The 16,791-nt window shown below is 42.9% G+C and overlaps 1 protein-coding gene across 1 annotated transcript in view; it reads left to right on the plus strand.

Moving 5' to 3' along the window:
* Nucleotides 1-10,309: 10,309 nt before the first annotated feature.
* The window catches only part of LOC142216417 (bile salt export pump-like), a 42,552-nt gene continuing 36,070 nt past the window's right edge, over nt 10,310-16,791 (plus strand). Inside the window, exons 1-3 of the mRNA XM_075284223.1 lie at nt 10,310-10,424; nt 13,591-13,628; nt 15,747-15,774. Coding sequence (XP_075140324.1) covers nt 13,601-13,628; nt 15,747-15,774 — 56 coding nt within the window. The 5' untranslated portion in view covers nt 10,310-10,424; nt 13,591-13,600. The remainder of the gene's footprint in view (nt 10,425-13,590; nt 13,629-15,746; nt 15,775-16,791) is intronic.

A 16,791-nucleotide genomic window follows, 5' to 3' on the forward strand; every position in this document is an offset into this window, starting at 1 on the left:
GAACAGGGGAGGATGAGGGAGAAGTCAACAAAGTGGCGGAGGCAGATGAAGTGGTGTCCTGGCTCGTCCTCTGGAGTGCATCGCCAGCACAGTCAGCAGTGGCAGTGGCAGAGGCAGTGGCAGAGGCAGTGGCAGTGGCGTGAACGGCAGGCGGCCTTTGTCCTGCCGTTGCTGCCTGCCACTGATTCCAGTGCTTGGATTCCAAATGACGGCGCATTGAAGTGGTGGACAGGTTGCTCTTCTCAGAGCCCCTAATCAATTTCGAGAGGCAAATTGTGCAGACAACACTATATCTGTCCTCGGCACATTCCTTGAAAAAACTCCACACCTTCGAGAAACGTGCCCTCGAGGTGGGAGTTTTTCGGAGCTGGGTACGAACTGGAACATCTTGGGAGATTCCGGGTGTGGCCTGGCTTCGCCTAAGCTGCTGACCTCTGCCTCTGCCTCTAGCTACCCTTTTTGGTGCTGCACCTGCCTCAACATCCACACTACTTTCCCCGCTTGACATCCCCCTGTCCAGGTCGGGTCAGTGTCCTCATCATCCACCACTTCCTCTTCCAACTCCTGTCTCATCTCCTCCTCCCGCACAATGCGCCGGTCAACTGGATGCCCTGACGGCAACTGCGTCACATCATCGTCGATGAGGGTGGGTTGCTGGTCATCCACCACCAAATCGAACGGAGATGGAGGAGATTCTAGTGTTTGAGCATCTGGACACAGATGCTCCTCTGTTAGGTTCGTGGAATCGTGACGTGGAGAGGCAGGTTGAGGGGCAATGAAAGGAGCGGAGAACAGCTCTGGGGAGCAGGGACAGTTGGGGTTATTGTTCTGTGAAGCTTGGGAATTTTGGGAGGAAGGAGGACAAGACTGTTGGGTAATAGGAGGAGAGGAGGCAGAGTCTGACTGGCTGCTGGACAATGTGCTGTAAGCGTTCTCTGACAGCCATTGCAAGACCTGTTCCTGGTTCTCGGGCCTACTAAGGTTTGTACCCTGCAGTTTAGTTAATGTGGCAAGCAACCCTGGCACTGTGGAGTGGCGCAATGCTTGCTGCCCCACAGGAGTAGGCACGGGACGCCCTGTGGCTTCACTGCTACCTTGCTCCCCAGAACTATTCCCCCGACCTCACCCACGGCCTCGTCCACGTCCCTTTCCGGGAGCCTTGCGCATTTTGAATTCCCAGTTAGAAATTGGCACTATATACCAGTAGCAAAAATTGTGGGTGCGCGTAACCCCAATATATACTTTGAATTACCAGTCAGAAACTGGCACTATATGGCAGTAGCAAGAAATGAGGGTATTTGTAACCCCAATATATTCTTTGAATTACCAGTCAGAAACTGGCACTATATGGCAGTAGCAAGAAATGAGGGTATTTGTAACCCCAATATATTCTTTGAATTCCCAGTCAGACAATGGCACTATATGGCAGTAGCAAGAAATGAGGGTATTTGTAACCCCAATATATTCTTTGAATTCCCAGTCAGACAATGGCACTATATACCAGTAGCAAAAATTGTGGGTGCACGTAACCCCAATATATTCTTTGAATTACCAGTCAGAAACTGGCACTATATGGCAGTAGCAAGAAATGAGGGTATTTGTAACCCCAATATATTCTTTGAATTACCAGTCAGAAACTGGCACTATATGGCAGTAGCAAGAAATGAGGGTATTTATAACCCCAATATATTCTTTGAATTCCCAGTCAGACAATGGCACTATATACCAGTAGCAAGAAATGAGGGTATTTGTAACCCCAATATATTCTTTGAATTCCCAGTCAGACAATGGCACTATATACCAGTAGCAAGAAATGAGGGTATTTATAACCCCAATATATTCTTTGAATTCCCAGTCAGACAATGGCACTATATACCAGTAGCAAGAAATGAGGGTATTTGTAACCCCAATATATTCTTTGAATTCCCAGTCAGACAATGGCACTATATACCAGTAGCAAAAATTGTGGGTGCACGTAACCCCAATATATTCTTTGAATTACCAGTCAGAAACTGGCACTATATGGCAGTAGCAAGAAATGAGGGTATTTGTAACCCCAATATATTCTTTGAATTACCAGTCAGAAACTGGCACTATATGGCAGTAGCAAGAAATGAGGGTATTTATAACCCCAATATATTCTTTGAATTCCCAGTCAGACAATGGCACTATATACCAGTAGCAAAAATTGTGGGTGCACGTAACCCCAATATATTCTTTGAATTACCAGTCAGAAACTGGCACTATATGGCAGTAGCAAGAAATGAGGGTATTTGTAACCCCAATATATTCTTTGAATTCCCAGTCAGACAATGGCACTATATACCAGTAGCAAGAAATGAGGGTATTTGTAACCCCAATATATTCTTTGAATTCCCAGTCAGACAATGGCACTATATGGCAGTAGCAAAAATAGTGGGTGTATATAGCCCCAATTCTATTGCTAGGGGACTTGCAGGGTATTTCTGGGGTGAAGGTGGGGGGGGGCACACCGTTGGAACGGGTATCGGGGGTATATATCGGGTATACGGGAATACACTGACAGTGTATTCCATTCAGGATCCGCGGAAAGCTGGGTTGCGGCGATTGAGCCCGTCAGTGCCACGTTACACTGACAAGCTTCTCCCTGGAATTTAGCTCTTATAAGAGCTGTTGGTTGTCTTCTCCTTCCTATCCTAGCCTGTCCCTGCCTACCCAGAATCTAAGCCCTAGCTAACTGGACGGAAACCTCCGTCCTCGGTGAATTGCAAGCTCAGAATGACGCGAAGCTGGGCGTCGCTGTTCTTTTAAATTAGAGGTCACATGTTTTCGGCAGCCAATGGGTTTTGCCTACTTTTTTCAACGTCACCGGTGTCGTAGTTCCTGTCCCACCTACCCTGCGCTGTTATTGGAGCCAAAAAGACGCCAGGGAAGGTGGGAGGGGAATCGAGTAATGGCGCACTTTACCACGCGGTGTTCGATTCGATTCGAACATGCCGAACAGCCTAATATCCGATCGAACATGAGTTCGATAGAACACTGTTCGCTCATCTCTATTAAAATTCATAAAATACTTCATAAAAGTATCTTAATTACAGATACAAAATACTGAATAAAAAAAAGTATTTTATTGCAAAATACAAATACCTGACAATCATTTTAAATACTATTTTAATTACTTGTATTTTAAATACTCCCGAACACTGGTAAAATGATGGAATTCTCATGTTCCAAGCTGTAGTGGAAGGTGAGATACGGAACCTGAAAGTCACAAGTTGAAGACATTGTTAATAGAGATGAGCGAGTAGTATTCGATCGAGTAGGTATTCGTTCGAATACTACGATATTCAAAATACTCGTACTCGATCGAGTACCACTCGCTATTCGAATGGAAAAGTTCGATGCAGAATCAGCATTGATTGGCCGAATGCTATACAGTCGGCCAATCAACGCTGGTTCTTCTCCTACCTTTAGAAGTCTTCTCCGTGCAGCTTCCCCGCGGCATCTTCCGGCTCTGAATTCACTCTGCCAGGCATCGGGCCTGGGCAGAGCCGACTGCGCATGCCCGCTTGTAGTGCGGACACGTGCAGTTGGCTCTGCCCAGGCCCGATGCCTGGCAGAGTGAATTCAGAGCCGGAAGATGCCGCGGGGACACTGCAAGGAGAAGACTTCTCGGAGGATCCAGCCCGACCCTCACTCGTGGACTTGGTAAGTGTAATTTGATCGAACGTTGCCTACCCCTGAAACGAGCATGTTCCCCCCATAGAGTATAATAGGGTTCGATATTCGATTTGAGTAGTCAAATATTGAGGGGCTACTCGAAACGAATCTCGAACATTTACTGTTCGCTCATCTCTAATTGTTACCCTTTTGCTTGTCAGTATATCTATTCATTGTTCCATGAGTTTGTGGCCACATAGATATATTGCTGCTCCTATGATAGACTCCTACATGGCACTAATATTAGTTTGGGAGACGCTTTGAGTGTCTTTAGCGTCACTGACTTTTATCAATAGTCCAATAGCCATTTTCCCCAGCCTGTAGAATAAGGGAAACGTGTTTGCTTAGTAGTGATCTCTGTAATACAATGTGTACAAGGAGGACATACACAGGGTATAATGACAAACTGTCCGTATAATATTAGGACTCATCTAGAAATGATTCATTTAATGGCTTCTGGAATATCAGGGCGTAAATCTTCCGCAGCTTTAATAATTTATGGTAGTATTTGTTAAGTCTAGATAAAAAGTTCAACAACATCGCGGTCATTGAACCCAAAGTCCCAGCAATGACCTCTGACGTACAATTCCTGGAGCAGAGAGCGCATTGGTGTTCCATTAATAAATGTTTCATGCACATCTAATACTGTCGTCTCACTAAGGTTGGAAAATAATTTTTCTTTTTCTTAGATTTTTTGATCCGGCTAACAGGAGCCCATCTTACATGGAATAAACGTTGGGGGTTGCAGCATTTTTTTTAATCGGCCAACACTTATTGTGCTATTGCAATAGGTAGTGGACGATAATGTTTACTCCCTTGTCCATGCTCCTGTCCAGGTCGCCCTCCACTGTCTCCTCTAGGTGGCGCATTACTTCCGTCACAGCGTTCTTCAGCGCTGGCTACAGCGTGCTCTGGAGGTGGCAACGAAGGGCGGCCTGGACAGGAGGGTGGACGGGAAGTAAAGTTATTGGTTGTGTTGGAATTGGGGGTCCTTAACTGGGTGGGTAGGTGGGGTGTAAAAAAGGTGGTCATATACTGCATCTGGGCTGTGTGGGGGCCATAACAAAATCAGTCATTTAGTGTATGGGGGCAAAAAAGGGTCACATATTATGGGGGGGCATAAGAAAATGGTCATATACCTTAGGGGGGTTATATACCATGTGATGGTCCACTAAACTGGGATCATATACTGTGTGTGGGGGCCAGAAAAAGGGGGTCATAGACCATATGGAGAGCTAGAAAAGGGGGTTCATATACTGTGTGGGGGAGGGGCCCAGAAAAAGAGGGTCATATGTCATTTTGTGGGGCAAAAAAGGGAGTTTTATATCATGGGGGCCAAAAAAACCCAGGGTGTTATACTATGTTGTGGCCAAATAAGGGGATATTGTGATCTGCCAATGGTAGCAGAGAAGCTAGTGAGTGACAATGGTTTCTAGACCTTTCCTTTTCCACCAAGACTTTGACAAAGTGGCTTCAATGTCTTCCTTGACTTCCTTGATAGAAATACAAGTCTATTCTGATTGGCCAAAGTGTTTTGGCACTAAACTGATATTGGCTAATCATTGCAGGGCTCATGCCACCATGACTGTGACAAATCAGAACGGTAGCCATATTTTGGTGCTAAATACAAAGGCGCAGAGTTGTTGGTGCAATTGGAATCAACAGAAGTGGGGGCGAAGGGGCACTAAGATTTTATACTACAGGGGTACAAAACTATGGCTATGGATGGAAACACATCTTCCCAATAATATTAAGTGTCTCTAGTCTTACGACATGTTCTGCCTCCTAGACACTCAATGATACCGGCAGCATCTGTATGGCACCTCTAGTGGTCAATGGCGATTTTTATAGGTATAAATCTAAATTATACATCACTTATAGCTTGAAGAAAAGGTCTCTCGAAATGTCGCCTCACAATATCTATCAGCTGTCATAGGATGGGCACCATTGTGCAAAATACTCCCTGCTTTGTCTGTTAGAAGAACAGGCCACAATGTCAGGACTGGAGAAGTGATCGATAGGTGGATGCTTTCCAAAGTCTTTATCACGGTGATGGTCTACTAAGCAAACATTAAGGGAAGTGACACTTACTTTCACTAAGACATTGACACTTTGTACTCTCTTGTGTAACTTATATGCAATCATCTTAAAGGGGTTGCCTGACTACTTTGAACAATCCCTTTTATTAAGGGTCTCATGACAATATGTGGACCACAACAGTGGCCGATCAAGTCAGCAAGTGTTCAGTTCTCTTAGTGGGGAAATGAAGTATTACAATGGGTAAGCAATGTAATGCAACATTAACACATGCTAGGTCCTCCTGCTATATGTTCCTCAGTCCTATAGACTTCAGTAAAAGTGCTCATGTAATATTCCTCCTGACTGCAGACACAGTGTTACGGTTCTGTGTGTGTGTATATATATATATATATATATATATATATATATATATATATATATATATACACACACACATATATATACAGTATATATAAATATTTTTTGAACAACAGAACCTCTAGTCTGTAGAACACTACAGCGAGGTCCACAGGCCCAATGGTGGGCGGCTGTATGTCTGAACTCAATGTGAACTACTGCAAAGACACTGCAGCGCGGTACTTAATGTGAACTGCTGCAAAGACACTGCAGCCTGAACTCAATGTGAACAGTGTGTACTGTGCAACACTCCATGTGAACAAGGTGCAACTAAACCCTGCCAGTTAAGCTCACTGGCCAGGTGCATCAGTACAAGTGAAAAACACACGGCTGCCAAGGGTTAACACTCACCCCAGGCCAGCACACACATACATTTACCCCTGCGACAGCTAGGGGCCACCACAGAAGTTTAGAACATTCTCCTGCACACAGCTTGGAGTTACCAGGGGAGTTTGCATGGTCCTGCACACAGCTTGGAGCCATCAAACACCCATGCTCCCGCACACAGCTAGGAGCCATACATGAAGTCAGACAGTACACATAGGCTATCTCAGAGACCATACCTGCTGCAGATCTACCACCTGGAACGGCATCTACCGCTCCTAGCCCTGGTGTAGCTCTAACAGTTCAGGGTTTACAGGTCCTACCTAATAGCACCCAGGAGAAGCAGAGGCACCCCCCACAGAGGCCTAGTCTGAAACCTTCCTGAGTACTGGAGACTGCAAACTACTGTCATTCACTCCGTGGACTTTGAAGTGATTTTATTCAACATGTAAGCTCACACTATTTAAAGGGAAGTCCCCGCCCAATAGGGGCGGTGGTGATGACCTCACCGCTCATGCTCAATAGGGGAGAAATGGCACTTAGCTTGTGAGCAGCTCCAATACGTCTGAGCATGATATATGATGGCAACCTGTGGGACCCAATCCTAACACACAGGCACCTGCCATCCCAGTGATCAGTTACTTAGTACCTATCTTGATGCTATATTGTAAGGGGACCAAAGTACTACCAACTATCAAAAGGTGGGCAAAGCTAAGTATGCCCATCCATTCCCCTTACAATGATCTACCCTAGGACAGGGTGGCCAGATCCCTGTTACATGAGTGCTTGTAGAGATTCACTTGACTTCAATGTTCAGTTCATTGCCACCAGTGCTTTACAGAGGTAGCAATGGCAAAAGACTTGCTAACAGCAGTGGTTCAATTGCCGCAGTGATCTACAACAGCAGTCCAGCTTGGCAGTCAATTTCCTGAACCTTGAGCAACCTTTCTCAGCGCCAGAGCGGCCGTCCCAAAGCAACACGCTAGGTTCACTCCACTAGCCCTCAAAATCAGGTCACAAACCTGGAATCACACTGTGCAGATGGATACAACAATGGTTGCAAAGGAGCCAGCCGGAAGATCCAAAAGGTGTGGGAAAACCTACTTTTATGGGGAGACTTTTCCACTAATAATAAATGAATTGGTACACCCATCCTAAATCAGTACGTAGCTTGCTGAGACTGAACATTGTGTGGCTTTAAAAAGGCACCGTCTGCTGCATGGCCAATAGGCGATACTGGAAAAGTACCAATATGGCGCAGATTGTCTTGTGCAAAGTAGACCAAGTATAAAATAGTGTCATGAATTTATGACAATTTACTTTGTGCGCATAAATTCCTGTTGTCTCCTCAATAAGTGAAAGGTGATTTGTGTTTGCTTATGTTGTGCCAAAAATTGTAAAGATTTTGATACGTTCGCCAAATATCTTTTCTTTACAACCTGCAAGTTAAGTTTTTTGTCTACCGCTTTTGTCTACATGTTTTTCGCCAAATATTTATCTCATGATGAGTCAGATATTTGGAGCCTCTAGAAACACTTCATATGTATGAAGGTCCATATGACAGATTGATAAATATGTTGCAAACTAAGAAAGGGATTCTTAGTTTAAGACACATGCAAACATTGACTGTAAGGGAATTGCTGGTAGAGTAATTCCTCAGTGCTGCTGCTGAAAGCAGCGAGGAAGGGAAAGACAGAGACAGCGAGTCCTAAACTTGACCCATCCTCCTTGCCACAGCTGTCTCTGAATAAGTGTTAGGGCCCCTTCACACGGAGGATACTCTGGCTGATTCGGAACGTGTAAACATTCCGAATCAGCAGCGTTTAAAACAGGTCCCATTGCTTTCTATGGGAGCCGGCATACGCGCGCTCCCCATAGAAATGAATGGGAAAAAGCAGCCCATTCATTTCTATGGGGAGCGCATGTATGCCGGCTCCCATAGAAAGCAATGGGACCTGCTTTAAACGCTGCTGATTCGGAACGTTTACATGTTCCGAATCAGCCAGAGTATCCTCCGTGTGAAGGGGCCCTTATACAGAACAGGACAAGACAAAGCAACACAGAAGCAGAGTCAGCAAGCCAAGGTCAAACCAGAAAGGCAAACAGTACCAAACCAAATCCAAAAGATTAGTAACAAAGAAAGCCAAAGGTCTGAAGTCAGTAAATACAATACAATACAATACAATACAAGAGTAAGAGAATCACTCAGCAATGTCACAATAGCCAGCAAACCTGTGTGGGCTGATAACCTGTTTATAGGAAATCCAGAACCCGCCCTAGACTTGATTGGCAGATCGGCTGTCAATTACATCAAATCAATCAATTACAGAGATGAGAGAATAGAGCAGTGTTCAGACAGAGCAACAAGAAGGAATCATAATTGAACACACTTCCTGCGCCGCAATGTGCGAGTATAAGGTGGCGCAGAGACTGAAACAGGCAGAGACGTTACATCGACATGATTGATACATATGCCTCCTATCCTATCCTTGCTTGGTTGTACTGCGGCTCCTTTTCTTGAGCAGACATTAACTTGCAGTTTCTCATAATCCATGTCTAAAGAAGGTCAGTGTGACCGAAGCGTTATTACTATATGTTTGGATTGCTACTTCTTACATAAACACAACTCATTTTGGAAAATCCTTGTGCCGTCCTCTTTCCAGAAAGTGGCAGATGAAACAACGTTCAGTGGTTTGGCAAAAACACAAAGTGACACTTTATAGAGTACAAGAAGTCATCCACATGTACAACTATAAGCAGCGTTATACACATCATATAATGCAGACAAGGACAGACAAAGTGCAAACAAATAGACTAAACAGATACACAAACTAATGTTAGGTAAGGATCTAGAAAAGTCACCTACCTAAGGTCAAGGGAATATTTGGGATATCTGTCTTTATTGTATAAATGTATGCAAAATAATGAAAACTCTGAAAGATTTATTTCCATGTCCCCAAAATTTTACTTTTTGTATCGAAGCTTCACCATTACCAAGATTCTATGCAATCCTCGTCTAGCTATATGAGATGGACTTGACAACATGGCAATTGAGATATTAGAGCTGTCACAAGGTCCTCAGGAATCAGCACTGGAAAAGCTTCAGCAGTCGTCCACATACAACTCATATATCAAATGTCCATTTTTATTTATAGTGTCAAATGTCAGAAATTTGTCAGCTGTTCTTCACGGGTCGAGCAGCTCTGTCCTCCGCGAATCATCTATTATTGCTAAGGAAAGCTTGGTCATACTGAGTATATGGTTATACTGAGTTTTCCAGAACGGGAGCTCTGCCTAATACAAGGATCAAGAGCAAGGAATCCTCTGTAATGCCTCGTATGGCATAGAGAAGTGGTCATCTTAAAGGGGTTGTTCCAAGACGGACTTTTATCAGCCACAGGATATGATTTCATTGCTTGCTATAGACCAATGACCACAAGAACAAGACCAATTTCCCCCCCTTTGAATAGAGTAGTGGGCGTCCGTCCTTCTACCAACCCATTCAAGGTCAATGGGCTTAATAAAGATGGCAGAAAAATGACATTGTTGTATTTGGTTATTTACTGGTTTTCTAACTCACCGTAGACTTAGTCATGGGTCTGCGACTTGGGAAATTGTAAGAATGGGACATTTATTGCCTTCTGTCTGGAACAGAACGACCACGTAATGATTAACCATCCCGTGTGATAAAATATAGAATAGAACAGGAAGAAGGCGAATCGATAGTTTCAGCCAAGTACAATGCAAGGATTCTCGGCGAGGCATCCGTTGTCTCAGATTACCCAGCATTCCATGAGACATGTGTGCTCTTTACCATAGGGTGTGAACTACTGATAAACTTACTAATAGCTAATGATAAAGGAGTTCATTGCAGTGACGAGAAATCCCGGGAGCAGAGCGGACGCATCTCTGCAAACATTTGGTATAGTAACCTGGACTACGTAATCGCTACTACAACAAAAATTGTGAGTACATTGTGATTTATCCATTATGCGTTGTCTATGTTGGTTACTTTCTCACGTTAACACCTCGATCACATGGCTGTATTACAGATCTGTATTATATAGGATCATGATACGGTGCCCATATACGGCTTTGGCTCAATATGGTACCTCCGGGAGCCTCTAATTTTACAAAGAAGTATATGGAGGGGAGAAAAAAAATTTCAATGTACGTCAGATGATGTGTTATGTTATGGACACGGTAAAAGTGTGGTGGTGGCTGCGTTGGAGGGCATTTATCCTAATAGTAGGGTGATATAGTTTTGGTGTTTTGGGGTCACATTGATGTAGAATATGTAAGTTCTCCTTTTTACTTTTACAGCCTGAAAATTTGCTTGCAGTAGTCTATTTGGTTTATGACGCCCATACAACTTCAATAGCAGTTCTCCATATAGATGTACGCTTGGCTAGATGAGTATGAATGTGTTCAATCAGGGCAGGAAACTAAGGTGATGGTCACATCAGCACCTGGAAAAGTCGGAGGAAAAAGTTCAGACAGCCCATGGACCCTGTGGGGTCTTTCGGACACTTTGTGTTACCGCTGGCAGCTTCTACATTGTTCTTGGTCCTCCAATGGGGAGGCGATGCTAGTGCGAATCCAGTGTAACCTGCTGCCATACAACTCTGGCAATAGCGTATCCCTCAGATGAACAATTCACTATGGTCGATTATTTGTTCCTCTGCCGGACATACCTTTCCATAAAAAGTAATGAGTGAAATTTAGCTTTGTCATTGTCTCCCTATCATGGTCATTTCCGATTATGGAGATCTATTTCCCCTATATAAGACAATGGAGGATGAAATATACATATGGATATAATAAAATGTAGCAAATATCTTATTAAGGGAAAAGCAAATTAGGTGAAAAGGGCCTTAGGGGTGTTCCCTCTGCTAGGACTCTCCTCTCTAGATAACCGCACCTATCTGCAGACAAAGTATGACAAAGTGTAAGATGTCACTCAAGCAATGGGTGGTGGACTTGGTTGGGTTGTCAGTGACAATTATCTAGAGCTGAGAGCTAAGCCCCAGCAGGAGAAGAAACGCCCTTAAAGCCCTTGTCAGCTAATTTGCATAAATATAAAACAATGAGTTTCATGAAACTGGAGCTGCAATGCAGAATAAGGAGGGCATATTTGGAAAGCGTTGAGGCCACCTTACAAGATACTGTCATTAGTTTGATACTGAATTTCCTGCTGACAGTCTCCCTTTAAAGTGGATCTGGCATTGGGTGCAAAATACTAAATCCCATATACCAAATGATTTTCGCTGCTCCCCTGATCAATTTGGTATATTTCTGTTTAAAATCGGTCCTTCTGTTCAGAAGATACGGCTCCTGGAAGTTTATAGCTCTGATCCTCTGAGTGGGCGGGAACCTTTTGGCTTTCTCTTAGGGCCCTGCCCACATGGGGAATCAGACCTAGTTCACATACAACCTTCCAGAGGCTGTATCTCTTGAATGGGTGGATGGATTTTAAAAAGCCAAACACCAGATTGTTCAGGGGAGCGACGAGAATCTTATGATACATGGCATTGGGTAAGAATGTGAAAAAAATTGTATTCAATGGAAAACACTACATTGGCTGTTTTTTTTTTTTTCCCAGTGGATAGAACTTAGATTACCTCTGTGTATTAGGTCACTCTTGGTTATTCTCTTCTATGGGTGGTTTAAGATAAAGGGACAATCCAGTGTGACAGATAACACAGTGAGATATTGTATCACTCTAGAAAATTCTATATGTTCATTAGTTACCCAAGAATCGCTAGGAACCTGTGCAACAACATACAGATATATGCAACAAAATACAGATATATGCTTTCTGTGCAGTTCAATGTCTAATTGGAATCTTGCCTAAATTTTGGGTTACCGCTTGTTTGTTAGTCCTACATAGATTGTCACCAGGATCTTGATTATTGATCATGATCAGTTGCCTCTATCCCTCCCACAGAATATAATAAAGAATATCAGGAATACATAGGGGGGATATGAACGCTTCTCTGCAGATGGGGGATATGGATGCTAATGATTGTCCTTGATCAAAAACTTATAAGATAACTTATGAAATATCATAAATGTTGTAGTGGGAAATTCTTTTTAAAAAAAGTGGAGGCTTGAGCGAATAAAGGGGGTCTGAAGCAAGGCAAGGCTTGTGGTTTTCTTAAAGGGATTTTCCAGGGATCCTCAGGATTTTTCAGGGATGTTTCGGATGAGCTAAGATGAATCAAAATGAATGAGGGACCTGAGTCACCTGTACCCAAAATGAATCTTTGCCCATCCATACTGAGAATGCAGAATGTACTGAATGTAAGCCTGTCCCTGTCCATCGAAGAGTAGGGTCATACATATATTTATCCTGACAGCATTCTCAGTGGCAGCAAAACACCCTCCCTCTATTCTCAGGATCTGTGGGGTATCCTATGGATAAATATGGGGTATGGTAAATTCCCCTTTGGGAGAAGATCTGTCACCATGTCTACTTCATTGACTTCTTCCATTCTCCATAAGGTTACTTCTAGAAGACCTTACCTTTTAACTTTGCATAGTGCCATTACTCCGTTATTCCTCCTGAATATTTATGAATAATTTGACAACTTGATGTTGCCATTCCCCTTGTTAAAGGGATGTGTCATACTATATAGATATACACCCCCAACTGGTGACAACGGGGAGGAGTAACAGAGGGTACACAGCACAGAGGTCTATGGAAGTATGTTTAGGAATTGTTTCTACATGAAGAACACCAGGATTTACTAAAAGTCATGTCAGAACTAGAGATATATAAGAAGTTCACCTGAAAAACTATAGGCGTTATCACATAGGTAATAGTATGAGCGAGTAAACCCAGCACGTCTGCATCTGGCATTATGTTGCATTATTATTCTTATTATTATTGATACAGGGCTTAGATTGAGAAGTTACACAACCTTTTATAACTCATCAGAATGTGCTCACCATGGACATATTGTCCTGGAAATTGTACCAAGTACATACTGAGTGCACATGAAATAAAGGGATCAATATTGATACAATTCTTCCATGTATGTCCTGTAACATTCTACAGTGTTTCTTGCCTAATGTATGGATATGTTCCGTATTGTCATAAAAATATCAACCTTATCTTATCTCCCACAGTGATAACTACATGGAAAGCCAAAAGTCTTCTCCAAACGGTAAATCCAGTTTTTCTTTCTAATCTTTTGCAGATCTTAATGAGGCCGGAGATTGCCATATACTGTGTTACCTTGAGATAGTCCTTGGCTCTATACTTATGTATATCTGTCAATAACAAGATTTATAGCAGACACTACTCATGTCTTGGGAAACTGTTGGCCTAATAAAATGTCTTGCCCCATTAGTAACTCAACCTTACCCAATAAAGACCAGCTCCATGTGATGTAGATGTAAATGATAACAACAACAACTAATAAACTTCTCATGGAGCTACTATTTTTATGGGATCCTACCAAGAATATAGAATTTCCCTGCCTAAAACAAGCTAAACATTGTCCAAAATTGACATTTCATTGAGATGTCGGCCCACTAGGGGCACAATACTATTAATACAGATGTGTCGTCCTCATCTTTCCTCTTGGATAGACATGTCCTCATATAGGTCTCATGAGATGATCAGCTTTTCAAGACAATATTGTTTTATGATATTACATCACAAGGGGATCTGTTCTAAATGTGGCCATCAAGTGGTTGTGTTGTGTATGGTAGACCTTCAAGGGTTTTGTTAGCCTATCACAGTGTTGTATTGAATTTGTTTCATGATAAATAGAAGTTTGCAACCAAATAGGAGCAAAGTACAGGGACCATAGAGGCAAGTGATCTAAAGTAAGATTACAAAAGTCCTCATTGGTCCAGATGCCAACATCTAAGACTGAGCACCATGGAAGATCTTATGGTCTTCCACTAGACCAGTCTGACATGGCTTCCTCCTTGGCAAAATCCTGGCAATGAGAAGAGCTTTATATAGTCTGTTTAGAGGTGCTGCTATATGTGTATCTTGAAAGATGTTTTTGTGTTTCTTACACCATTGTGGACTTATGTACTTTATTATTCATATCTCTTGTATATATAACGTGTATGTTGTAATTTAGCTTGAACTTAGAGGACCTTGAAGGATCAGTACTGTGACCTATAGTCGTACTTGCACTCATAGGTAATAATAACTTGTGAATAGCCTTTGGCCTTAAGATAACTGTGAGGCTAGAGGCTGCGCAAAGGCAAATTGTAAAAATATGTTTCCCTCTATTAGGAAATGTCCGAACTCATGTCAAGTTAAAGGAGAATTCATGCAAACATTTATAAATATTGTGGGGAAGTTAGCTCGATAAGAGCAGTGATGCGGACCCAAACAGTTAAGACAGGGACACAAAACGTAACTTCTTTCGTCCCATGGAACTGCCCTGGAATGCAAGAGCTACAGCCTTTTTCTGGCCCAGTAATGAGTAATGATGTCCTTATTATGGTCAGGTTATCTTCTCATACTTGTAGTGTCCCCTCCTGATAACCAGCCATGATGTCCTTATTGTGGTCAGGTTATCTTCTCATACATGTAGTGTCCCCTCGTGATAACCAGCCATGATGTCCTTATTGTGGTCAGGTTATCTTCTCATACATGTAGTGTCCCCTCGTAATAACCAGCCATGATGTCCTTATTGTGGTCAGGTTATCTTCTCATACATGTAGTGTCCTCCTGATAACCAGCCATGATGTCCTTATTGTGGTCAGGTTATCTTCTCATACAGGTAGTGTCCTCCTGATAACCAGCCATGATGTCCTTATTGTGGTCAGGTTATCTTCTCATACAGGTAGTGTCCTCCTGATAACCAGCCATGATGTCCTTATTGTGGTCAGGTTATCTTCTCATACATGTAGTGTCCTCCTGATAACCAGCCATGATGTCCTTATTGTGGTCAGGTTATCTTCTCATACAGGTAGTGTCCTCCTGATAACCAGCCATGATGTCCTTATTGTGGTCAGGTTATCTTCTCATACATGTAGTGTCCACCTGATAACCAGCCATGATGTCCTTATTGTGGTCGGGTTATCTTCTCATACATGTAGTGTCCTCCTAATAACCAGCCATGATGTCCTTATTGTGGTCGGGTTATTTTCTCATAAATTGGAGTTCTAAACTAAATTCAGTTAAGGCGAGGGTGATCTCACATCTGTAACTTGCATAAAGTGCTTTTTTCATATCCGAGTATTTTATAACATGTCTAGAGGACATCTTGCAGACACTTTTAATTTATTGCCATCCAATGTACTGTTTTTTTCAGATGGAGAATTACAGTACTTACATGAAGGGTATGTATTTGGAAGATACCTAAGTAATATATTGTATATAATGTTACATGTGTAGACATTAGGGTTGAGCCGATCTTGAGATTTCAGGATTGTTTTTAAAATCTGATTTCCGATAATTTTCCATTTGAACCCAATCTCGATCCCAATGCAAGTCAATGGGATTTTTTTTAATAATCGAAGATCGGATTTTAAAAATGATCCTATTCACTACATAGCATGGAGTCTAAAAATTGAACGCTTTAATTGTTAGACTCCATGCTGTGTAGTGATTGACAAAAAATCCTCTGGCTACTTGTCCCTCCTGGTGTCCACTTACCTGCATACATCGCTGCTGCTGCTCCAGTCCGTTCTCGCTCCTGTTCTCGCTTGTCTTCTCGCTGCTCTTCTCGCCTCCCTGCCCCCCGCCTCCTAGTGTTACAGACCTAGGAAGAAGGCTTGTGGCTTAGGAGAGTGTGGGCGGGTACAGGGAGGGGAGTACCCCCTCCCAGTACCCACCCACATTCTCCTAAGCCACAAGCCCCGCTTTCTTCCTAGGTCCATAACACTAACCTGGGAGGCGGGGGCAGCGAGGCGAGAAGAGGCAAGAACAGCAGGAACAGGACCAGCGATCTGTGCAGGTAAGTGTTGAATGAATGGACACAGCCGGTGCGCAGGGGGTTAAGCTGTGTGCCGACTGCATCCATTCATTCTTATGGGACCTAGCTAACATTGTTAGCTTTTTCCATAATGCTTGGCCAGTAGCAAAGCATTGTGGGAAAAAACCTCAGAACGCGATCCTGCCTAAAAAGATCGGGATCGGAATTCCGATCGCGATTGTGAAATTTACTCGATTGCTGATCGGAATCCGATCTTTTCCGATCCCGATCGCTCAACCCTAGTAGACATAAATTGATTATGATCAATAGTAGGCCTCAGTTATCAATCTATTTAATTAAAATAAATTAGATTTTATTTGAGTACCGGTATATATGTGCTTAAAGCAAGCAGAATGAAGATATTGATAGCCATTTCTCTCCA

Source organism: Leptodactylus fuscus, chromosome 8 (assembly GCF_031893055.1).
Source record: "Leptodactylus fuscus isolate aLepFus1 chromosome 8, aLepFus1.hap2, whole genome shotgun sequence".
Lineage (NCBI taxonomy): Eukaryota > Metazoa > Chordata > Amphibia > Anura > Leptodactylidae > Leptodactylus > Leptodactylus fuscus.